At 46.4% G+C, this 26,491-nt stretch overlaps 1 protein-coding gene across 3 annotated transcripts in view; it reads left to right on the top strand.

The window, feature by feature from the left end:
* The window catches only part of GBF1 (golgi brefeldin A resistant guanine nucleotide exchange factor 1), a 1,570,387-nt gene that overhangs the window by 1,346,772 nt on the left and 197,124 nt on the right, over positions 1-26,491 (top strand). For all 3 annotated transcript variants that reach the window (XM_069240539.1, XM_069240538.1, XM_069240540.1), the window contains 2 exons: positions 1,547-1,697; positions 2,007-2,137. In XM_069240539.1, the coding sequence (XP_069096640.1) occupies positions 1,547-1,697; positions 2,007-2,137 (282 nt within the window). The remainder of the gene's footprint in view (positions 1-1,546; positions 1,698-2,006; positions 2,138-26,491) is intronic.

The following is a 26,491-nucleotide window of genomic DNA, read 5'->3' as shown; positions in this document are numbered from 1 at the left end:
TAGTCAGGTCCATTGAGACAGCTACTTTGGTCGTTCAGTCCTGCAGGACTTTCTAGTATGATCTTGGTTCACATCCCACCACCGAGGATGGCATTGCTTGGGTACCTATTCTAAGGTAAGGAATCTGCAACTAGAAGTCTCTATCAGACGTACAAGTTACTTATCTTCGGTAACAAAATATCTGGTAGAGACATATTCTAGTTGCAGATTCCTTACCGCCCACCCATCCACCCCGCTTGCGAACTGATTTCTACGGACAGGGATTCCTTCTTTCAGGTCCTTAGCTCTGGCACACCAATCTCAGTGTTGTTAGCGGCTCTGCGCTCTGGCGTAGAAAGTCGTTAAAAGAAACTGACATCACTGCGCGAGGGCAGCGTCTATGTACTACTCCCGACGTCATCACGATGACCACGACGCCTGCTGAGTCGACCGACGCCACCTACTGACGCGCCAGGGTATTGCTCGAAGAAAAATCTCCTGATCCAGTGTGACTCCTGGGGGAAAATTCTAAGGTAAGGAATATGCAACTAGAATATGTCTCTACCGGATATTTCGTTACCGAAGGTAAGTAACTTGTATGTCAAGGGGACTAGTCCTCTGAATCCAGATATGTTATGCACTGCCCAAGAAGTAGTCTCAGGACAAGCTGATTGCCATTGCACCAGAACCCAGTCTGCTCCCATTGCGCTGTCATGGAGAGTGCATATACTTGACATCTGTCAAGCTGCGACGTCCAGGTCTGAACGGAAGGGCATTTCAGTTGTGTGGTCCTGCATGACTTATTTGATCTGAGTGATTGCACAGATCCACAACTTAAGTTGGTACAGCTCTGGGATCTGTGCTGAAGGTGAGCAATCTGCTATTGGAATGTGAATCAAAAGAGTCAGTTACTTAACGTTAGTAACACTTTGTCTCTTTTATATTCTAATTAACTTTGACAGCAGATTCTTTACAGCCTTCCATGGCCCCTAGCTTATTCATTGCTTCCTCCACCCCTCCCTGGCTGTCTCTTTTTCCCTTATTAATTCCAAGATTTGCTTCCTCTATTTTGAACTGGTAGATCAAATATTAAGAAAAGAAATGTGCACAACCATTGTGATGCATGCATAACTTATGATGATGTGACAGATTGTTTTTGCTGCTGCTGTTCTCTGCTGGCAAAATTATTATTATTTTTTTTTGATGAATTGAAACAGCATTGGCAAAAAGCATTAGCAAAACCAAAAGGTCTAATTAGGCCTTTGATAGGTGATAACTGTTGGCTTTGCCATTGTTTGTTTGGTTTTGTTGTGTATACTTTGCACACCCTTTCCCTTTTACTCTTTGAGACCTGCTTTGTGGATAGTTAGTGTTCTGAAAAACGATGAACTGATTGTTTATAATTCCATCATATCAAAAATTCTTCTGCTGTTGGCAGACGTTACTTTATATGGAGCTGTAATTCTGTGATGCTGCTTACTGCATTGCTGCACACGAAACAATTCGAACATTAAAAATGAATCTGTAAAGATCACATTGTAAGTAAAATGTGTCTGGTTTATTTCAGTTACTCGATTTGATGCACACTCTTCATACACGTGCAGCCACCATCTTTAGCTCTTGGGCAGAAGAGCAGCACCACCTGCATGCAGAAGGCAAGAAGATTGAAGCAGACTCTAGAACATTGTGGTCGAAGTGTTGGTGTCCATTACTGCAGGGTAAAATAACATTTCTCAAGACCTTATCAATTGACTAAGATATTTTGTTTGTGGGTTGCTATACATTGCAGAGTTATTTTCCAAGGTCAGGTAAATTAAGCTGTTCATTAACGCCATGGCGCAGTATCAGTGTGCTGATTGAAGTAATTCTTAGAAGTGGATATGATTACTTATTTCCACACTTGTCGATGCCCCAATCCCACTTTTGTTGAAACGTAGATTTTCAGTATTGATTTTCACAAACATGTAACCATTAGAAGATCTCTTAAAACTGTCATTTTTATGTAATTTTTTTAACTGTAAATATAGGTATTGCGTGGCTTTGCTGTGATGTCAGGCGCCAGGTGAGAATGCAGGCTCTAACATACTTGCAGAGGGCACTGTTAGTTCACGACCTTCAAACTCTTGATGCTCTGGAGTGGGAATCTTGCTTCAATAAGGTAAAAACTGTTTAAAATGCTTTGTTTTTAATGTGGTAGTTAAGAGCAATTAATTTTGCACTTAAATATCGAAAACAATTTATTGTACATCGTTTAGTTGCATGTAAGTGGGGTCGCTGAAATTATGCAGCAATGAAGGACTAACTTATGCAGTAGTGATGACTAAATGATGCAGCAGGCAAGGGATATTGGTGGGTGGCATTGTGTGTTACTAATACACTTAGCAAAAGAAAGGCGCACTTTGCATCAAAATACATCCCATTCAGTGGCAGTAATATTTAGCCTGTGATTCCAGACAGAGAGAGGATTCCTTAATTGGTCCAATTTTGCACTGTAGACAGAAACCAACTGTAGGAAAGTATCCTCTTTTTGGCATGGTTGCCCCCACTTTTTGCCTGCTGTCAGTGTGTTTTGACTGGGTTCACTGGGATCCTGCTAACCAGGATCCATGTGACTGAGCTCTCTCTCACTCAATTTGGTTGCTTAGGACCCAGCACACCCCACAATTGGCATACTGGTGTCCCCATGTAAGTCCCTAGTATATGGTACCCAGGGCATTTGGGCACCAGGGGTTCCCCATGGGCTTCAGCATGTATTGTGCCACTCAGGAGAGCCCATACAAAATGTGTCTGCAGGCTTGCCATTGCAGCCTGCATGAAAACCACAGGTCACTGCTCCAGGTCACTAAAAGCCACCCCTATGGTGTGCTGTCCGGTCTAAGAGGATAGGGTGCAAGTACATGTGTGAGGGCACCCCTGTATGAACGGAGGTGCCCCTACGAACTCCAGCTCCATTTTCCTAGTCTTCGTTAGTGTGGAAAAGCCATTTTACCTGTGTACTGGACACAGGTCACTCACTCCCTGGGTCCAGCTACATAATAGTAACTCCGAACCTAGGCATGTTTGGTATCAAACATGTAGAATCACACCCCAATACTGTGGCCAGTATTGGTTGTATGATTCCATGCACTCTGGGGGCTCCATAGAGGACCCCCTGCATTGCTCCTACCAGTCTTCTGGGTTTTTTCAAGCAGCCCGTGCTGCTGCTACCCCTCAGACAGGTTGTTTCCCTCCAGCAGCTTAGCTTGCTCAAGTAGGGTAAGGCAAAACAAAGGATTTCTTTTGAGAGAGGGGTGTTACACCATCTCCCTTTGGAAGTAGGTGTTACATGGCTTAGGAGGGGTAGCCTCCACAAGCCACGGTATTCTTTGAAGGGCGGTGGTTTTCCATCACCACTTGCTGACTCCCAACTTTTCTTCCATCGTTGGACATCACCAACTTTACTTCTGGGACTCTTCTGCTCCAGTGCTGCACAGCTGACTCCTTATCTCCATCGTCGACCTGGTCCTGCAACTGCATAAGTGTGGGTAGTGGCTCCTGCCCCAAACAGTTGCTCCAAAATAGAAGAGGACTATGTCCTCTTCCTTTGCAGGTCCTCTTCTGTCAGGATCCACCTTTGGTTCTTTCCAGTCTTGATTGAGTCTTGCCCAGTCCTTTTCCAAAGTTTACCTGTTGGTTTGGAGAAAAACCAGGTACTTATCTCATCTCTCCTGGTCGCGGGGGCACCCTGGTACTTACTTTTGGGGTTTCTAGTTCCTCCAGCTCCCCTCTACAGATTCCACTTCCTTGGGTCAGTGACTGCCTTTTGCATTCCTCTTACCTAGTGTAGGAAAGTACCCTCTTTCTTGGCATGGTTACCCCCTCTTTCTGCCTTTTGTCAGTGTGTTTATGTCTGCTGGGATCCTGCTAACCAGGACCTCAGTAGTTTTTCTCTCTCATCTAAATTGTACCTTTTCTTCCCACAATTGGCATACTGGTCCCCCCATGCAAGTCCCTAGTATATGGTACCCAGGGCATTGGGGTTCCAGGGGATCCCTGTGGGCTGCAGAAGTTATTCTGCCACCCATAGGGAGCCCATGCAAATGGTTCTGCAGGCCTCCCATTGCAGCCTGCGTGAAATGGGCGCATGCACCCATTTTCACTGCAGGTCATTACACCAGTTCACTGTAAGTCACCCCTATGGTAGGCCCTCTCAGCCCAGAGAAAAGGGTGCAGGAACCTGTGTGTGAGGGCACCCCTGCACTAGCAGAGGTGTCCCCACAAACTCCAGATCCATTTCCCTGGACTTTGTGAGTGTGAGGATGCCATTTTACGCGTGTACTGGACATAGGTCACTACCTATGTCCAGCTACATAATGGTAACTCCGAACCTGGGCAAGTTTGGTATCAAACATGTCAGAATCATACCCCAGTACTGTTGCAAGTATTGGAAGAAAGATTCCATGCACTCTGGGGGCCCCTTAGAGGACCCCAGCTTGGATACCACCAGTCTTACAGGGTTTTCTGGGCAGCAAAGCTGCTGCCACCCCTGAGACAGGTTTCTGCTCTCCTGCTGCTTGATCTGATCAAGCCCAGGAAAGCAGAGCAAAGGATTTCCTTTGGAAGAGGGAGGTAACACCCTCTCCATTTGGCAATAGGTTTGACGAGCTTGGGAGGGGTACCCTCCCCAAGTCTCTGGTTTGCTTTGAAGGCCACATTTGGTGTCCTCCGTGCCTAAACCAGTCCACACCGGTTCAGAGACACCCAGTCCCTGCTCTGGTGTGAAACTAGATGATGGAAAGGGGAGTGACCACTGCCCTGTCCATCACCACCCCAGGAGTGGTTCCCAAAGCTCCTCCAGAGAGTCCCTGGGTTCTGCCATCTTGTTTCGAAGGTTGGCAGGGAACTCTGGGAGCATCTGAGTGGCCAGGCCAGGCAGGTGAAGTCAGAGCCCCCTCCTGATAGGAGCTTACCTGCTAAGGTGACCAATCCCCCTTTCAGGGCAATTTAGTGTCTCTCTCTTGGGTGGATCCTCAGGTTTGGCTTGCAAGATCCCAGCAGGACTCCTCTGCAACCTTTACTTCGACTTCTGGTCACTGGAACCGCGACTGGACCCTCCAGGAACCGACAATGCTGCAACAAAAAAGAAGACTCTTATGCAACTTTTTTCCACGCCTCCTGCCAGCTTTTGCAACATTTCCCCAGCCGTGCATCCTCAGAAGGCTGCAACTCTTCATCCTGCACAAGAAGAAGGAGGAATCTCCCTTGGAGTGAAGGAGTCACTCCCCTGCAACCGCAGTCACCTACAGCAAGCGACGACTGGCTGCGTGGTTCTACCCTCATCTTCAGCTGCGTGGATCCTGCATCACGGGTGGTGGTCCGGAGTAGTCCTCTTGGTCCACCCTGCCAGCTGTCCAACTTTGGTAGAGGTAAGCCCTTGCCTTCCCATGCAGGACAGTACCCCCGTGCACTGCATCTCTTGCAGCTGCCAAGACTTGTTTGAACCTCCTTCAAGGGATCTTCAGGCGACGTGTAGCTCCAGCCCTCTGCACTAGATTCAGCAAAGCCCAGCCTCCGGTGTGGTTCCTGGCGGCGTGGGATCCTCTTTTGTAGTGCTGCTTGGGCATCTTCTGCTACTCCTGTGTCCATGTCCTGTAGGACTCATGTGGGAGGTGACTCTGCTACTGTGGACTCTCTGCACCGCTGAGGGTCCCCTGTGACGACGACTCCTGGGTTGAGTCCTCTTGGGCCTTGCCGGTCCCCGGCAGCACCCCTTTTTCACTATCCGTGAGGTTGCCTTTGGCAATGCTTGTGGGTTGAATTCCTGCACCAACACCCGTCTGCAATCTTCCTTCCACCGTGGGACATCAGTTGCATCCATCAGGAACTCTTCTCTGGCTGCAGTGCAGACCGTTCTTCATCACCATCGACCAACTCCTGCAACTACAGCTGGGTGATGTAGGAAGTTGGCTCTGTATATACTATCTCAAAGTGAGAGATAGTGGGCACAGAGTCCAAGGGTTCCCCTTAGAGGTTGATAGTGTCAGAAGTAGATCATTTTAATGCTCTATTTTGTGGTAGTGTGCCACTGTCTTACCTCTAAGGGGAACCCTTGGACTCTGCACACTATTTCTTACTTTGAAATAGTATATACAGAGCCAACATCCTACATTGGTGGATCAGCGGTGGCGTACAAGACTTTGCATTTGCTGGACTTCTCAGCGAATACCTGATCACACAACTAAATTTCCAAAATTGTCATTAGAAACTGATTTTTGAAATTTGAGCTATTTTTCTAAATTTTTAAAAGTCCTGCTTGTGCCTTGTGTTAGTCCCTGTTAGCATGTCTTTTAGAGTTTAAATGTTTTTGTAAAAGTTTGGATTAAGTTCTAGAGATAGTTTTAGATTCTTAAAAAGTATCCCAACTTTTAGAGAAATAATGTCTAATACAGAAGAGATGGTGGTGGAGCTCAACCTCACCCCTTACCTGCATCTTAGAATGTAAGAGTTAAGGACTCTCTGTAAAATTAAAAAGATAAAAACTGGATCAAACCCTACCAAAGTACAGCTACAAGAGCTCTTGGCAGAGTTTGCTAGAGACAATCCCTCTGAAGACAACCTTACAGAGGGGGAAGCTAGTGACCAGGAGGATGATTTCCCCCCTCCTGTCCTCGTTAGGGAGCCCAGGGTTTCTCAAACCCTGGCTCCACAAGTGATAGTCAGAGATGCTGCTTCTCCCACAGGGGAGTCCAACAGCTCTAGAAGCATTGAGGGCAGCCTCAATGAAGATGACCTCCTGTTAGCCAGGATGGCCAAAAGATTGGCTTTGGAGAGACAGCTCTTAGCCATAGAAAGGGAAAGACAAGAGAGGGGCTTAGCTCCCATCAATAGTGGCAGCAACTTAAATAGGGTCAGAGATTCTCCTGACATGCTAAACATCCCCAAAGGGATTGTAACAAAATATGAAGATGGTGATGATATCACCAAGTGGTTCACAGCTTTTGAGAGGGTTTGTGCAACCAGAAAAGTAAACAAATCTCACTGGGGTGTTCTCCTTTGGGAAATGTTCACTGGAAAGTGTAGGGATAGACTCCTGACACTCTCTGGAAAAGATGCAGAATCCTATGACCTCATGAAGACTACCCTGATTGAGGGCTTTGGATTCTCAACTGAGGAGTACCGGATTAGGTTCAGGGGGCTCAAAAATCCTCGAGCCAGACCTGGGTTGATTTTGTTGACTTCTCAGTCAAAACACTGGATGGTTGGATTAATGTCAGTGGTGTAAATGATTATGAAGGGCTGTAAAATTTGTTTATGAAGGAACACCTTTTAATTAATTGTTTCAGTGATAAAATGCATCAGCATCTGGTAGACTTAGGTCCAATTTCGCCCCAAGAATTGGGAACGAGGGCTGACCATTGGGTCAAGACTAGGGTGACCAAGACTTCCACAGGGGATGACCAAAAGAAAGGGGTCACAAAGACTCCCCAGGGGAAGAGTGTTGAGACATCCAAGCGAAAAAGTAAAGAGTCTTCTACAGGGCCTCAAAAACCTGCTCAGGAGGGAGGTCCAAAGCCTCTTCACAATCCTCATTTGGGTACAAGGGTAAAAACTTTGATCCCAAAAAGGCCTGGTGTTGTAGCTGTAATCAGCAGGGACACCAAACTGGAGACAAGGCATGTCCCAAGAAAGGTTCCACTTCTACTACTACTACTACTACTCCAGTTAGCACTGGAATAGCCAGTCTCCAGGTGGGATCAACAGTGTGCCCAGAGCAAATCAGGGTCCACACTGAAGCTACATTAGTCTCTGAGGGTGGGGTGGACCTAGCCACACTAGCTTCCTGGCCCCCTAATATGCATAAATACAGGCAGCAACTCTTTATTAATGGGACTAGAGTAGAAGCCCTGAGGGATACAGGTGCTAGTGTCACAATGGTGACAGACAAACTGGTTTCCCCAGGACAATACCTGACTGGACAAACTTATCCAGTCACCAACGCTGACAATCAGACTAAAGTACATCCCATGGCTATGGTAACTTTAGAATGGGGAGGGGTCACTGGCCTGAAACAGGTGGTAGTCTCCTCTGCTATCCCAGTAGACTGTTTATTTGGAAATGATCTGGAGTCCTGAACATGGGCTGAGGTAGAACTCAAAACCCATGCAGCCATGCTGTGTATCCCTGAACTGGTGTGTGTCAAGACAAGGGCACAGTGCAAGGCTCAGGATGAAAAAGAGCTGTTGGAGCCTGGAATAATGGCCCAACCCTCCAAGAGAAAAGGAAAGAAGACTGGGGAACCACCTTCAGCACAGAAAAGAAAAAGAACCTCTCTTCTCAGGAAGAAGTTCTATCCCCTGAGGGAACTGAGCCTATGGAGTTGGAACCTTATCAGTTTGAACCCTTGGGCCCAGGGTGACCCACAAGGGAACAACTGTGCAAGGGGCAAGAAACCTGTCCCTCTCTTGAAGGCCTTAGACAGCAAGCTGCTGAAGAAACAAAAGGAAATGTCAGTGGAACCCACAGGGTCTATTGGGAAGATGGACTCCTTTACACTGAGGCAAGAGATCCAAAACCTGGTGCCACTAGGAGAGTGCTAGGGCCTCAGGTGTTTAGGGAGTTCATTCTGACCTTAGCCCATGACATTCCACTTGCTGGGCATTTGGGACAAACCAAGACATGGGAGAGATTAGTCAACCATTTCTATTGGTCCAATATGTCCCAGAAAGTAAAGGAGTTTTGTGCCACCTGTCAAGCCAGTGGTAAGGCAGGTGGCCATCCAAAGCCCCCCCTCATTCCACTTCCAGTGGTGGGGGTCCTCTTTGAAAAAGTGGGAGTGGGTATAGTGGGTCCACTTGAACCTCCCACAGCCTCAGGGAATCAGTATATCCTAGTAGTAGTGGATCATGCTACTAAGTACCCTGAAGCAATTCCCCTTAGGTCCACTACTGCCCCTGCAGTAGCCAAAGCACTTATTGGTATCTTTACCAGAGTGGGATTTCCTAAAGAGGTGGTTTCTGACAGAGGTACCAACTTCATTTCAGCTCACCTAAAACACATGTGGAATGAGTGTGGGGTGACTTACAAAGTCACCACACCATACCATCCACAAACCAATGATTTTGTTGAAAGGTTTAACAAGACATTGAAGGGCATAATCATGGGGCTCCCTGAAAAGCTCAAAAGGAGATGGGATGTCCTCTTGCCATGTCTGCTTTTCGCCTACAGAGAGGTGCCGCAGAAGGGAGTAGGGTTTTCCCCCTTTGAACTTCTGTTTGGCCATCCTGTAAGGGGACCACTATCTCTTGTGAAAGGAGGCTGGGAGAGACCTCTTCATGAGCCTAAGCAAGATATAGTGGACTATGTACTAGGCCTACATTCCAGGATGGCAGAATACAGGGAAAAGGCAAGCAAAAACCTTGAGGCGAGCCAACAGCTCCAGAAGATGTAGTATGACCAAAAGGCTGCTATGGTTGAGTTTCAGCCAGGGCAGAAAGTCTGGGTTCTGGAGCCTGTGGCTCCCAGGGCACTTCAGAACAGATGGAGTGGCTGTAGGAAGATGGCTCTGTATGTACTATTTCAAAGTAAGAAATAGCATGCACAGAGTCCAATGGTTTCCCTTAGAGGTAAGATAGTGGCAAAAAGAGATAATTCTAATGCTCTATTTTGTGGTAGTGTGGTCGAGCAGTAGGATTATCAGAGGGTAGTGTTAAGCATTTGTTGTACACACACAGGCAATAAATGGGGAACACACACTCAAAGTTAATTCCAGGCCAATAGGTTTTTATATAGAAAAATATATTTTCTTAGTTTATTTTAAGAACCACAGGTTCAAGATTTACAAACAATACTTTAAATGAAAGGTATTTCACTTAGGAACTTTAGGAACTTTGAATTAGCAAAATAGCATAAACAGTTTTCACACAAATGGCAAATAGCTATTTTAAAACTAGACAGTGCAATTTTCAACAGTTCCTGGGGGAGGTAAGTGTTTGTTAGTTTTGCAGGTAAGTAAACCACCTACAGGGTTCAAAGTTGGGTCCAAGGTAGCCCACCGTTGGGGGTTCAGGGAAACCCCAAAGTTACCACACCAGCAGCTCAGGGCCGGTCAGGTGCAGAGGTCAAAGTGGTGCCCAAAACGCATGGGCTTAAATGGAGAAGGGGGTGCCCCGGTTCCAGTCTGCCAGCAGGTAAGTACCCGTGTCTTCGGAGGGCAGACCAGGGGGGTTTTGTAGGGCACCGGGGGGACACAAGTCAGCACAAAAAGTACACCCTCAGCGGCACGGGGGCAGCCGGGTGCAGTGTGCAAACATGCGTCAGGTTCGCAATAGGTTTCAATGGGAGACCAAGGGGTCTCTTCAGCGATGCAGGCAAGGGGGGGGGGGCTCCTCGGGGTAGCCACCAACTGGGCAAGGGAGCGGGCAACCTGGGGGTCGCTCCTGCACTGGAGGTCGGATCCTTCAGGTCCTGGGGGCTGCGGGTGCAGTGTCTTTACCAGGCGTCGGGTCTTTGAAGCAGGCAGTCGCGGTCAGGGGGAGCCTCAGGATTCCCTCTGCAGGCGTCGCTGTGGGGGCTCAAGGGGGTCAACTCTGGCTACTCATGGTCTCGCAGTCGCCGGGGAGTCCTCCCTGTAGTGTTTGTTCTCCACAGGTCGAGCCGGAGGCGTCTGGTGCAGAGTGCAAAGTCTCACGTTTCTGGCAGGAAACGTGTGTTGTTTCAAAGTTGCTTCTTTGTTGCAAAGTTGCAGTCTTTGTGGAGCAGAGCCGCTGTCCTCGGGAGTTCTTGGTCCTTCTAGATGCAGGGTAGTCCTCTGAAGCTTCAGAGGTCACTGGACCCTGTGGAACGCGTCGCTGGAGCAGTTTCTTTAGAAGTGGGGAGAGAGGCCGGTAGAGCTGGGGCCAAAGCAGTTGGTGTCTCCGTCTTCTCTGCAGGTTTTTCAGCTCAGCAGTCCTTCGTCTTAGGTTGCAGGGATCTATCTTGCTGTGTTCTGGGAGCCCCTAAATACTCGATTTAGGGGTGTGTTTAGGTCTGGGGGTTAGTAGCCAATAGCTACTAGCCCTGAGGGTGGCTACACCCTCTTTGTGCCTTCTCCCTGAGGGGAGGGGGCACATTCCTATCCCTATTGGGGGAATCCTCCATCTGCAAGATGGAGGATTTCTAAAAGTCAGAGTCACCTCAGCCCAGGGCACCTTAGGGGCTGTCCTGACTGGCCAGTGACTCCTCCTTGTTTTTCTCATTATCCAATTTCTATTAGCCAAAAGTGGAGCTGTGGCCGGAGGGGGCGGGCAACTCCACTAGCTGGAGTGCCCTGGGGTGCTGTAACAAAGGGGGTGAGCCTTTGAGACTCACCGCCAGGTGTTACAGTTCCTGCAGGGGGAGGTGATAAGCATCTCCACCCAGTACAGGCTTTGTTACTAGCCACAGAGTGACAAAGGCACTCTCCCCATGTGGCCAGCAACATGTCTGGTGTGTGGCAGGCTGCTAAAACTAGTCAGCCTACAGGGATAGTCGGTTAAGGTTTCAGGGGGCACCTCTAAGGTGCCCTCTGGGGTGTATGTTACAATAAAATGTACACTGGCATCAGTGTGCATTTATTGTGCTGAGAAGTTTGATACCAAACTTCACAGTTTTCAGTGTAGCCATTATGGTGCTGTGGAGTTCGTGCATGACAGACTCCCAGACCATATACTCTTATGGCTACCCTGCACTTACAATGTCTAAGGTTTTGCGAAGACACTGTAGGGGCATAGTGCTCATGCACTTATGCCCTCACCTATGCTATAGTGTACCCTGCCTTAGGGCTGTAAGGCCTGCTAGAGGGGTGACTTATCTATACCTATAGGCAGTGTGAGGTTGGCATGGCACCCTGAGGGGAGTGCCATGTCGACTTAGTCTCTTTATCCCCACTAGCACACACACAAGCTGGCAAGCAGTGTGTCTGTGCTGAGTGAGGGGTCCCCAGGGTGGCATAAGACATGCTGCAGCCCTTAGAGATCTTCCCTGGCATCAGGGCCCTTGGTACCAGGGGTACCCGTTACAAGGGACTTACCTGAATACCAGGGTGTGCCAATTGTGGAAACAAAGGTACAGGTTAGGGAAATAACACTGGTGCTGGGGCCTGGTTAGCAGGCCTCAGCACACTTTCAAATCATAACTTGGCATCAGCAAAGGCAAAAAGTCAGGGGGTAACCATGCCAAGGAGGCATTTCCTTACAGTGGCCCTTACCCAGTGCTAGAAAGAAAGAGTCAGGTCACCTACTTGGTAGACCTAGGCACTAAAACAAAAGGGTGATCCATGTGAACCGCCTCAAACTCTTTCATGACAGGGCAGATTTAAACATGTTAATGGTTACAGATGAGGACCAGGAAGCTGAGAGTGAACCTCTCCCTGATCTCCTCTCCTCTGACTCTAAAGATGACTCAGTAGATGGAGTGGTCTACTCAGACACCCTCTCTGGCCAACAGCAAGCTGACTGCAGGCAAGTCCTACAACAGTTTTCTGACCTCTTTTCCGTAGCCCCTGGTCAGACACACCGGTGTACCCATGATGTAGACACAGGGGACAGCATGCCTGTGAAAAACAACATTTTTAGTCAGTCTGATCAAGTTAAGGAAAGCTAAGGAAAGCATCAAAGTGGAAGTCCACAAGATGCTGGAGTTGGGAGTAATTGAGCACTCTGACAGCCCCTGGGCTAGCCCAGTGGTCTTAGTCCCCAAACCTCACACAAAAGATGGCAAGAGAGAGATGAGGTTATGTGTGGACTACAGAGGGCTTAATTCTGTCACCAAGACAGGTGCTCATCCCATCCCAAGAGCAGATGAGTTAATTGACAAATTGGGTGCTGCCATATACTTAAGTACCTTTGGCTTGAGAGCAGGGTGCTGGCAAATAAAAATGGCACCAGGAGCAAAAGAGAAAACAGCATTTTCTACACCCGATTGGCACTATCAGTTTACTCTGATGCCTTTTGGCTTAAAGTGTGCCCCTGCCACCTTCCAAAGGTTGGTGAATCAAGTCCTTGCTGGCTTGAAGTCCTTCAGTGCAGCTTATCTTGACGATATTGCTGTCTTTAGCTCCAGCTGGCAGGATCACCTGGTCCACCTGAAAAAGGTTTTGAAGGCCCTGCAACAGCCGGCCTCTCTATCAAGGCATCCAAATATCAGGGGAAGCGCGATCACCGGCACCTGGGGGTGGAGGAGGCGGCGGCACAGATTCAAGGGGCAGGAGCCCTTTAAAACTTGGAAAGTGCTCCCACCTCGCGGGAAGCGCGATCACCGGCACCTGGGGGCGGGGGAGGCGGCGGCACAGATTCAAGGGGCAGGAGCCCTTTAAAACTTGGAAAGCGCTCCCGCCTCGCGGGAAGCGCGATCACTGGCACCTGGGGGCGGAGGAGGAGGCGGCACAGATTCAAGAGGTAGGAGCCCTTTAAAACTTGGAAAGCGCTCCCGCCTTGCGGGAAGCGCGATCACCGGCACCTGAGGGCGGAGGAGGAGGCGGCACAGATTCAAGGGGCAGGAGCCCTTTAAAACTTGGAAAGCGCTCCCGCCTCGCGGGACGCGTGCGGGCGTGCCCGGGCCAAGGGCGGGCCTGTCCTGTGCCCGGAGGAGACCGGAGGAGGCTGGGCTGGGCCACCCCTCTTTCATCTGTATTGCAACAATAGTAGACCTCTCCCACAAGTTTCTACTGGTATCCGGAGGTTATTACCCGGAGGGCTGTTTCAAACAAGTTTAAAACAAGCACTCAGCTAACGAGTGGGAATGCTGCTATCCCCGGAAGAGGCTTGGCAGGCTGGGCCAGATACTTCAGTGGCAGGACATTCAACTCACAAGTAAGGGAGCTGCTATTATTTTTTCACCATTGTATTTTGTATTTATCTATTTTTCGGGCATTTTCTTAACATGGGGAAAAGGAAGGCTATAGATTTACCAGCGCAATCCAAGGGTACTAAAATAGCAAAAAAACGCCCAAGTAGACCTTTGAATTTGGGCTCACCCAATAGGTCTAACCCATTGGATGAAATAGACCTCCTAGTCAAAGAAGTTGAGTCTATGTTAGGTACACAAACAACTATAGGGGCAAATAATCCAAAGAAAGGCCCCCCTAATGATAGGAAAATCCCAGAGATATTTAAAAAGAAGGGGACAAGGGATTCTGTAGATGCTATAACAGGGGCTGATGGGGATGGGGGCCCGCATAACTGTAGGGGCCCCACCCCAAAACCCACTTATAACATAGTGAGTCCTCCAGTATCCCAGGGGGTCTCCCACATGTACCACACACATCAACTCTCCTTCCATTGACCCCGGTGATTAAGGTGGTCCCAAGCTTATTTTGTACTAATCGCTTTGAACCCTTGTTAGCAATAGAGGATTCGCCCGCTCCTACGAGTGTGTCCAAGCGTAAGTCAGTAGTTGGAACATCCAACCCTAGTGTTATCCCACTGATCACCCAGTCCGAGACGGAAAGCAAAGAATTTGCAGCTAGTAGAGATAACCTGGCTACAGATCTTCAGAGAGTCGATGAAGTCAAGGGATTGGTTCTAGTATTAATAGATCTTATGAAGAGCAACCATGCGCACCAGCACGGAAATAACTGTGCTTGTGCAGGGATTTGCAAAGTTTGTGGGGAAGCCAGGGGGAAAGAAGCTTTTCCATTATCTGCCCCAACAAAGGGGGCGGAGTCAAGGGATAATTCTTGTCTCCCCTTTAGAGGGGGGACAGCTCTACAAGGGAGGGAAGATTACCGCTGTGATCCCAACAAAGATAATCCGAGGCCCAGAAGGAGATCTACAAATGTACCTAGAAACGGAGATTGTCAAGGTAATTGGTCAAGCAATTTAACTAGTGATAGAGCTAGAGGTAGGACCAGCGGACCTGACCTCCCAGAAACTGTCCAAGAGGTCAGTTTTACACAAACCCCCAATAGGCCACATAAAATCCCCTATAATAACATCACTCTCTCCCGCAACAATATTGAGAGTACAGTTATTAAAGAATGGGACCTGCCTACAAGTCAGGGAACAAACAAAATCTATTTGACCAATGTTCCAAAACTGTTGCCAGGGTCAGCTGAGAACCAAGCCTCTTTGATTAACAAAGTCCTACATTGGATACGTTCCCGACGAAGTTGTCTTTCTGTTATTCGCCCTGATATAATATCGGCCAAGAGAAGCAGCACCCCAGGGACCAATTTTGATACAATAAATATCTATTTTGAAGATAAGACTAGGATGACACAATTAATGGATTTTGATTCTCGCACCCACTTGGATAGTGTAGCAACTACTGTAGGGGGGGAATAAGACTCATGTTACACCCACATAATTCTGGACTAGCCATGGGACCGGATGGATTAGATGGTTTAATTTATTCCCGTGGAGGTGCTGTACGAAAGGAAGCTATTGATCTTGGGTCGCTGCCTAATCCTGTGTGACTGACTATTGAATCAGCGACTAATGTGACGGCCCGCTCCAAGGTCTTACATCCAACGGGGGATGATAAAGCACCATCAATAGACATCTGTAGTAATGACTTGAGTGCGGTGGATGCTGGATGCACAACCGTGGTGATAAACCGAGATAAATGTACGTTAGATCTTATGTCATGGAACGTTGCTGGCCTGGCAAAAAAATTAGATGATAGCGAATGGGCCTCTTTTATAAAAAAAAAAATAGATATATGCCTGTTTCAGTAAACTTGGGCGGAGGACGCTACTAATATAGATGGATTTCTCTCATTTAGTGCACCTGCTATACCTCCAGAGAAGGGGAGGGGCCGGGCAAAAGGTGGGCTTTTATTACTTGTCAACAAGAATCTGCAGTGTGACTACAAGCTTTTGGAGATTGATTCTGTAGATTTAAAAGCCATGTCTATTACGTTCAACAGAAGATTATCAATTGTTATTGTTAATGCCTACATACGATCGGTCTCATATGGCTCTGAGTCCCATACCTTGGCTATTTTGTCCGAATTTGTAGAAAGCCTCCACCCCTCGACTATCTTAATTGTAGCTGGAGATTTTAACTGTACCTTCGAACCTTCTACCCTCATAAGTGGTTTAACTGATGAAGAGGATGAGTTGTGGGGGATCCCACAATTATCCACTACTCGGCCTTGCAAAAAATCTCGGGTGGCCATGCAATTAGCCACATTATGTTTAAAACATGGCCTTAGGGCCTGTAATGGTAGAACTCCATCTGATATGAACATCGCACCAACATTCAAAAGGGGCATGTCTATAAGCACTATTGATTACTTTTTGGTCGATGTTAGGTTGTGGCCCCATTTGGTAGACATGAAAGTAGAAGTGAGATGTGATAGTGACCATTTCCCCCTGCTCCTTACCCTCTCTGGGGAAATGTTCAGGAGAACACTTAATAACTATGTTACAATAATCCCGCCACCATGCTGGAATAATAAATTTACTAAAATTACTTGGCCAAAAGTGATGTCCAACCCTCACCACATTAGAGCAATATATCACATTTTTTAAAATAGTTTGGCTGAGTACGAAGACCAGGCTGTGGGGAATATTCCGATTCTCAAAATACATGACAGCATGATTATTCAGCTACGGGGGTTCTTTTACAAAGCAAGGCGGTCAAAGCCACATGAAGGGAAAGGGGCACGTAAGGGATGGTTCGATGAGAGGTGCTCAAAGGCTAAGTCTGGGTTAAGAGCAGCAGTAATGTCTGGCTCCCAGGGGGGAATTAAACAAGCTAGGTCCCTATACAAAGTACCCCTGTCTAATGCAAAAAAGCGGTGGGAGGATTCTTTGTGGCAGGAATTATTAGATGCTTCCAGGGAGAAGAATAACAAGCGTTTCTGGGAACTTCTGTCTAAAAGAGAAAATGGAGGTAGGAGTTGTCCCAGCAACCATATACAACCTGAAAACTGGCTAGAGCATTTTACTACTCTTTATGCCCTACCAGAGGGCCCAATGGACACTAATGTGGTCCACTCTCCACCAAAGCTGTTGGATTCGAACCCCAGCACGGCCCTCCAAGTGGGGGCCCAGTGTGTCCCTAAGGGTTACCTCATCTTTAAAGTAGAAGAAACCCTTGAGGCTATAAATAGCCTGAAACCTGGCAAAGCACCTGGACCGGACAAGCTTCCTGGAGATCTTTATAGATCAGAACCAAATATCTGGTCCTGGTATATTAATGCCATTTCAAATAGCATAGCTGCAGGGGGACAAATTCCAGGTACATGGAAGGGGGCAGAGATCATACCCATTTATAAAAAAAGAAAATGTTAATCTTCCAGCCAATTAGCCTTATAGACAACTTACAAAAGATTTTTGCTAAACAAATTTTGCAGAGGCTAACCAGTTGGGTTGAGGAGTACCAAATCCTTTCCCAACTACAGGCAGGGTTTCGTGCTAAAACTAGCACGATAGACCAGGTCTTTCGACTGGCCATATTGTATTGGAAATATGTTCTTATTGCCAAGCAGTGCCTGTATGTAGTATTTATAGACCTGCGATCTGCTTTTGAGTTGGTTCCAAGAGCCAAACTGTGGGAAGTGCTGGGTAGATTGTGAGTCCCAGAGGACCTGCTACTCCTGTTAAAACGATTACATGATAACACTTATGCCCAAGTGAGGTGGGGTGAACAAGGCGAACTGACAGAACAGATCCCAATCAGAAGGGGAGTTCGCCAAGGTTGTGTGCTAGCCCCCCTACTATTTACCTTATTTATCAATGAAGTAGTAAAGGCTGTGTCCATAGGCCAGAACGATGCTCCCTCCCTGAATACTCAAAAAATCCCCATTCTGCTCTTCGCCGATGATTCGCTTCTCATCTCTAAGACACCAATGGGGTTGCAAATCCTTGTTGACCGGTTTAATCAATTCTGTAGCGATCATGGTTTGGAGGTTAATATTAACAAAACCAAACTGATGGTGTTATCCAAAGGACCTAGGAAAAAATGTTCCATTCACATTGACGGAGTCCCCTTGAAGGAAGTCAGCTCTATAGACTACTTGGGAGTCAGGTTAACTAGTAAACTATCATGGGAAGAGCAGATCACAAAAAGTGCAGGGCTCCTACAACACAGAGCTTCATCCATACTGCGTTTTTATCAAAGCACCTCTACAAAAGTTGTTTGCCCAGCAATAAATATTTATATAGCTAAGGCTCAAGGTGCAGCCCTGTACGGAGCGGAAGTATGGGGTTTCGCCAACTGTAACAAGATCAGTGTGGGGGGAAAACAATTTTGCAAGGGCTTTTATTGCATGTCCACGCACTACACCCCTGCTTCCATTATTTCTAGATTTGGGGTTAAGCCGAGTAGCAGATATAGCTATTTTAAGACCTCTCCTTTATTGGATCAGCTTATGGATAACCCCCGAACTAGACATATACAAGATCTCATTACTCGACCTATTAAAATGCCAAAATGCTAACACACTTCCCTGGATTCGTCATGTGGCCCATTGGCTTCGGCTGTTGGGTCTGGGTGACTATTGGGAAAATCCCCATAAATTAGAGAGACGGCATAAAAATGTTTTAAAGTTAACTTATTGGTCTTATGTGAGGGATAACTATATAACCCACAAATCCCATGGTCGCTTAATTAATTCTTTTATTGATCTCAAATGGTCCCCAAAGTTTGAATCTTATTTGGATATTATACCGGATTCGCAGGGCAAGAGCTTATATGCAAGGTTTCGTTTTGGCTCTTTGCCCTTGATGTCATTGACCCATAGGTGGGGGTCGATCAATCTTCCCGATATATGCCCTGCCTGTGGCAGCACTCTTGAAACCATTGAGCATTTTATGTTCTTTTGCCCAGCCTATGCGATCCCGTGATCAAAATGGATTTGCAATACTTGCAGGGCTATGGGATTTAAGAACTGTTCCTTGGCTCTACGGGTTTTAAAAAGCCATAATTCAGCCGACGTAATTCTTTCAGTAAGCAAGTATCTAGTAACAGCTTGGCGTATACGATGCCATCTCCAAAAAGTAATTTAAGGCCTCATTTCTTTTATAGATAAGTTTTAGAGTCTTATGTGTAATTCAAGTTATTGTTTTAATGTTTTTTTATCAATTTAAAGAAGTGTATTTATTTATTTACTCAATTATTATTTATTATCTCTGTTTTTATGTGCTTTTGTGGTCATTGATCGAATAAAGCTGCTGATGATGATGATGATGTCAGATAGGGCAGGGAACTGTGGTTAACTTGGGACACCTTGTAGGTGGAGGCCAAGTTCAGCCACTCCAGCCTAAGATCCAGACTATTCTGGACTGGGCAGCTCCAAATACCCAGACTCAAGTCAGGGCATTCCTTGGCTTGACTGGTTACTAGAGGAGGTTTGTGAAATGATATGGATCCATAGTGACATCCCTCACAGAACCTACCTCCAAGAAAATGCCCAAGAAGGTAAACTGGACTGTAGAATGCCGACAGGCCTTTGACACCCTGAAACAAGCTATGTGCACAGCACCAGTTCTAAAAGCTCCAGATTACTCTAAGCAGTTCATTGATCAGACAAATGCCTCTGAACATGGGATAGGAGTAGTCCTGTCCCAAACAAATGATGATGGCCTTGACCAGCCTGTTACTTTCATTGGCAGGAGGTTACTCCCCAGGGAGCAGCGTTGGAGTGCCATTGAGTGGGAGGCCTTTACTGTTGTCTGGTCCATGAAGAAGCTGAGACCATACCTCTTTGGTACTCACTTTGTAGTTCAGACTGACCACAGACCTCTCAGATGGCTCATGCAAATGAAAGGAGAAAACCCTAAACTGTTGAGGTGGAGGTGGGTCGTGTTTGACAGACTCCCAGACCATAAACTCTCTATGGCTACCCTGCACTTACAACGTCTAAGGTTTGGCTTAGACACTGTAGGTACATATTGCTCGTGCAACTATTTCCTCACCTGTGGTATAGTGCACCCTGCCGTAGGGCTGTAAGGCTAGAGGGGTGACTTACCTATGCCACAGGCACTGAGTTGTGGGCATTGGAACTCTGAGGGGAGTGCCATGTCGTCTTAGTCTTTTTCTCCCCACCAGCACACACAAGCTGTGAGGCAGTGTGCATGTGCTGAGTGAGGGGTCCCCAGGTTGGCCTAATACATGCTGTAGCCCTTAGAGACCTCCCCTGACCACAGGGCCCTTGGTACCAGGGGTACCCCTTACAAGGGACTTATCTGTGTGCCAGGGCTGTGCCAATTGTGGGACCAGAGGTACAGTTTAGGGAAAGAACACTGGTGCTGGGGCCTGATTAGCAGGATCCCAGCAAACGTTCAGTCATAACTGGCATCAACAAAAGGCAAACAGTTAGGGGTAACCATGCCAAGGAAGGCATTTTCTTACACAATCCCACCTCCCCCAAACGAAAGAGGATGAGACTAACCTTTCCCAAGAGAGTCTTCTTTTTCTAAGTGGAAGAACCTTGAAAGGCCATCAGCATTGGCATGGGCAGTCCCAGGTCTATGTTCCACTACAAAGTCCATTCCCTGTAGGGATATGGACCACCTCACCTGTTTAGGGATTTCTCCTTTCCTGTCATTTGCATGAGCCATCTGAGAGGTCTGTAGTCAGTTTGAACTGTGAAGTGAGTACCAAAAAGGTATGGTCTCAACTACTTCAGGGACCAAACCACAGCAAAGGCCTCCCTCTCAATGGCACTCCAATGCTGCTTCCTGGGGAATAACCTCCTGCTAATAAAAGCAACAGGGTGGTCAAGGCCATCATCATTTGTTTGGGACATGACTGCTACTATCCCATACTCAGAGGATTCATTCTGCACAAAGAACTGCTTTGAATAATCTGGAGCTTTTAAAACTGGTGCTGTACACATAGCTTGCTTCAGGGTGTCAAAGGCCTTTTGACAGTCCAAGGTCCAGTTAACCCCTTCGCTGCCAGGCCTTTTTCCCTCCTGTGCCGAGCCTTTTTTTGGCTATTTGGGGCAGTTCGCGCTTAGGCCCTCATAGCTTTTTGTTCACATAAGCTACCCACGCCAAATTTGCGTCCTTTTTTTCCAACATCCTAGGGATTCTAGAGGTACCCAGATTTTGTGGGTTCCCCTGAAGGAGGCCAAGAAATTAGCCAAAATACAGTGAAAATTTAGTTTTTTTCAAAAAAATTGGGAAAAAGGGCTACAGAAGGCGGCTCGCAGTTTTCCCCCTGAAAATGGCATCAACAAAGGGTTTGCGGTGGCAAGATCACCAGCTTTCAGGAACAGGCAGACTTGAATTTAAAAACTCCATTTTTCAATACAATTTTGATATTTTACTGGGACATACCCCATTTTTACTATTTTTTTGTGCTTTCAACCTCCTTCCAGTTAGTGACCAAAATGGGTGCGAAACCAATGCTGGATCCCAGAAAGCTAAACATTTCTGAAAAGTAGACAAAATTCAGAATTCAGCAAGGGGTCATTTGTGTAGATCCTCCAAGTGTTTCCTATTGAAAATAACAGCTGAAATAAAAAAATATTGAAATTGAGGTGAAAAAAAACAGCCATTTTTCTCCACGTTTTACTCTGTAACTTTTTCCTGCAATGTCAGATTTTTTAAAGCAATATACCGTTACATCAGCTGGACTCTTCTGTTTGCAGGAATATATAGGGCTTGTAGGTTCATCAAGAACCCTAGGTACCCAGAGCCAATAAATGAGCTGCACCTTGCAGTAGGTTCTTATTCTATACCGGTTATACAGCAATTCATTATATGAAATATAAAAAGTGAAAAATAGGTATCAAGAAAACCTTTGTATTTCCAAAATGGCCACAAGATAAGGTGTTGAGAAGCAGTGGTTATTTGCACATCTCTGAATTCCGGGGTGCCCATACTAGCGTGTGAATTATAGGGCATTTCTCAAAAAGACGTCTTTTTTACACACTGCCTTACATTTTGAAGGAAAAAATGTAGAGAAAGACAAGGGGCAATAACAACTATTTGCTATTCTGTGTTCCCCCACGTCTCCCGATAAAAATGGTACTTCACTTTTGTGGGTAGGCCTAGCGCCCACGAAAGGAAATGGCCCAAAACACAACGTGGACACATCACATTTTTTCACAGAAAACAGAGGTGTTTTTTACAAAGTGCCTACCTGTGGATTTTGGCCTCTAGCTCAGCCGGCACCTGGGGAAACCTAGCAAACCAGCACATTTTTTAAAACTAGACACCTAGGGGAAATCCAAGATGGGGTAAATTGTGGGGCTCTGATCAGGTTCTGTTACCCAGAATCCTTTGCAAACCTCAAAATTTGGCCAAAAAAACACTTTTTCCTCACATTTCGGTGACAGAAAGTTCTGGAATCACAGGGGAGACACAAATTTCCTTCCACCCAGCGTTCCCCCAAGTCTCCCGATACAAATGGTACCTCACTTGTGTGGGTAGGCCTAGCGCCCATGAAAGGAAATGGCCCAAAACACAACGTGGACACATCACATTTTTTCACAGAAAACAGAGGTGTTTTTTACAAAGTGCCTACCTGTGGATTTTGGCCTGTAGCTCAGCCGGCACCTGGGGAAACCTAGCAAACCAGCACATTTTTGAAAACTAGACACCTAGGGGAAATCCAAGATGGGGTAAATTGTGGGGCTCTGATCCGGTTCTGTTACCCAGAATCCTTTGCAAACCTCAAAATTTGGCCAAAAAAACACTTTTTCCTCTCATTTCGGTGACAGAAAGTTCTGGAATCTGAGAGGAGCCACAAATTTCCTTCCACCCAGCATTCCCTCAAGTCTCCCGATAAAAATGGTACCTCACTTGTGGGGGTGGGCAGGTGCCTGCAACAGAAAAAGGCCAAAAACTTGTAGAGATTGAGGGGATAGCACAGCGAGTTGACAAGCACATATTTTTCTTTTATACATCTTTTAGGCTGACTCTGCTTTGGGGTCCCATGCAAGTGAGGTATCATTTTACTTGGGGGACTGAGGGGAACGCTGAGTGGTAGCAAATTTGTGCGGCAGCGGTGATCCTACAAAGAAAAGTGAGGAAAATATGATATTTTTATGCATATTTTGAGGTTTGCCGAGGAGTCTGGGTAAGAAAATGTTGGGGGATCCAGGCAAGCCACAACTCCTTGGACTCCTTGGTGTGTCTATTTTTAAAACATGTCTGGGTTTGATAGGTTTCCCTAGATGAAGGCCGCACCCGGGACCAAAACAATAGGTGCCCCCCTGTCCACATACTTATGTGATGGTCCAAACACTAAAATTGTGAAAAGAAAAGCACTTAGGTTATGTTAAAAAGACCCCTCACCCACCAACTAAGTTGGTGGCATGCTTCATCATCGGGGTCCCACCCGAGGCACCTAGCGTGTCACAGGTGTGCTGCGACGCCTGATTACATCAGAGCAGGTTTTGTCATTTTTACATACTGGTTGGATTTTGCACGAGGGTGAGTGATGGTTCAGAGGATCAAATTTTATTAACAAGAGATTTCACAATAATGAAATGCACTGTTAATAACTGAAAGGCCAAAAAAGTGAACCAATGACTCGCAGCTCGTGAGATGTAAAGCCACGGCAAGGCACCAACCGATTTACAGTCCATTCACACACCTTTCATACATGACATGCACAAGACCATTCACGCCGCCAGCCATGGGCCCAGCACATTACAACACAAGCATCGACAGACAGCGCCACTCAAGGGCCCATCTCTTACATACTCCCACATGCCTGATAAAGCAGTCACACCAGCTGATGGGAGTGTGTGGACTGGTGTTTGGCTGGCAGTCTGTTGCAGTAGCCAACAGCAAGTCAATATGTACACCGTCAGCCAAGCCCCACTCCCCACTTAAACAAAGAAACCACTAACTAATTAGAAATAATTACAAAACTACAAACACAAAAGCTCTAACTAAGTACATGACAGAAATGCCAACCATGAAACTGAACCCATGAAAATACAAAACAGGCATTTTACACTCATGGTTGTTTCCAGTAATTCTTCTGGGTGTGGTAATTCTTGAAACAACCACCCACACACAGCCCAGGACAATCTGGGCAGTACATTTGAGTCTCCCTCCGGATACCTCTTCGAAAACACACTCTACGTTTCTTGGCTGGAAAGTCTTTTTTGGGTGTGGGAGGAATGTGCTCAGCAAAGTGGCAATCTTTCAATCTAGCCACATCCTCCACCACTGCTTCTCTAGGAACTCTGGTCTGTTCCACCACAATAAGGCTCTCTATCACTGACTCCTGAAATTTCACAAATATCATTTTCGACTCTGGAGACCTATCCTTAAACACAATAAAAGCATTAAAAGTTGCTAAGTGGAAGAGGTGAATTGCTAACTTCTTATACCAAACGTAAGACTTACGAATAGCAGTATAAGGTTCCAACCTCTGATCAACCCTATCTACACCTCCCATGTGCTTATTATAATCTAAAATGCACACGGGTTTGCTCACTTCAGCAACCTGGCCCCAAACAGTCACAGGGGAAGTACTCTCATCATGGATATTACTTAGCATGTAGACATCCCTCCTGTCTGAAAATTTCAGAGCTAGCAGCTCATCATTCCGCAAGGCACTGCATTGTCTCCTCTCAAGTTTTTTACACACAAGCTCCCTTGGATAGCCTTTCCGGTTACAACGAATTGTGCCACAAGCAACAGTGTCCACTCTAAACAATTCCTTGAACTGCACTCCAGTGTAGAAGTTATCTACATACAAATGGTGACCTTTGTTGAACAGTAGTCTACCAAGTACCCACACAATTTTCTCAGTAACTCCAAAAGTGGGAGGACAACCAGGGGGGTCAATACTGGAATCCCTAGCAGTGTAGACACGGAAACTATACAAATATCCTGTACTACTTTCAGACAGCATATACAATTTAATTCCATATCGTGCCCTCTTGCTAGGAATGTACTGCCTAAAAACCGAACGACCCTTGAAGAGGACCAAAGACTCGTCCACAGCTATTTCTTTGCCTGGAACATAGTTCTCTGAAAACCGATCTACAAAATGATCAAAGGACAGGCCTAATCTTAAAAAGACGGTCAGAAGCAGGGTGATCTCGTGGCAAGGCTAATGCATTGTCAACAAAATGCAGCATCCTAAGAAGCAGCAAATACCGATAACGACTCATGGTTGCAGGAAATATAGCTGTTGCCATCAAGGGACTAGTAGACCAATAAGAAGCCAGTGACGGCTTCCTTATCAACCCCATCAAAAGAGTCAAGCCCCAAAACCTTTTCATCTCCTCCAAATCTGTGGGAATCTACTGGATAGCTCTAGAGTGTGGCCTAAGTCTAGCAGCGTTGTCCCTCAAATACTGCTCTGCATACAAATTAGTCTGCTCAACAATCTCTTCCAAAAACACATCATCCACAAATAACTCAAAGAAATTGATAGGCAACAAGTTCTCTGTATTGACTCTACACCCCGGGAGACCAGTAAAGGCAGGCAACTCTGGCTGCTCCATGTTTGGGGCAACCCAGAGTTCAGGTCTTCTAACGGGAAACCTTTCAGCCCCAGGTTGCTGCACTAATGGCACATCAGTGTCCTCCTCTAAAACAGGCCCTTCATCTGCACTGAGTGTGGCCTCCTCATCAGAAGATTCCTCTCCGACAGAATCTTCACTGCCAGAATCTCTCACTTCCTCCTCTGCCTCAGATGCAGAGTACGTCTCATAATCATGATCAGACAGTGACTCAAAAAGCATACCAACCACCTGCTGAACGGTCATCCTGCGGCTAGCCATGATTTTTCCTACGAAAATTAACTGGACAAATGCACCACCAACAACCAGCCCTGAGTAAGATAAGTAATAAAGTGTAGCTTTATCAGTAAGAGTTATAAACTCAAAAACTATACCGCTCACTTGCCTGAAAAAGCCTGACTCACCAGCAACTACTCTGCACAGACACAGCAATCACCAATGATATCCCACTAAAAAGAAAGAAAGAAAAGCAAATTAGAATTAAGACAACACAAATATCATTGTGCACAAATCTAAGGACAATTTCACACACAAACCTGCATTTAGTACATCACCTACAAACATGTCATTCATGCATGGCAACAATACTCCTTAGGAGTAAATTGTTTTTACTTACCTAAAACATGCAACTATGCAAACCGCAGGTCAACCACCGCCAAAACTGCAAGGAGCCACAGTTAAAAAAGCAAAAGCTTTGAACTAGAACAAAAAAGAGAATTTTTTTTTTGTACTCACAAATACAAATACTTTGTCAATTGACAAACACCCAACCATCAAGCATTTAGAAATTGGTGCCTAAGTGGATTCTGCCATAAGGGCAGATGAGCCTACTAAAAAATAGGCCTTTCTGCCCCAAGGAACAGTTCAATGCCCCCCTTGGTGGGGGTGCCCCTTGCCCAAGGGGACACCCCCCCACATAAATATACACACACAAACAAATCCCTGGCGTTCTAGTGGTTTCAGATCATCCTAAAAATAATACGCCTATCTGCCCCCAAAGGGGGCAGAAATGGCCAACATTCCAATGCCCCCCAACCCACCACACATAAATAAACATACACAAAAAAATTCCTGGCGTTCTAGTGGTTTCTGCTCCCCTTGGGGGCAGATCAGCCTAAAACTAATAGGC

The sequence above is a fragment of the Pleurodeles waltl genome, chromosome 6 (assembly GCF_031143425.1).
Source record: "Pleurodeles waltl isolate 20211129_DDA chromosome 6, aPleWal1.hap1.20221129, whole genome shotgun sequence".
Lineage (NCBI taxonomy): Eukaryota > Metazoa > Chordata > Amphibia > Caudata > Salamandridae > Pleurodeles > Pleurodeles waltl.
The sequence above is the reverse complement of the archived record's forward strand: the minus strand, read 5'-3'. Positions and strand labels throughout refer to the sequence as shown.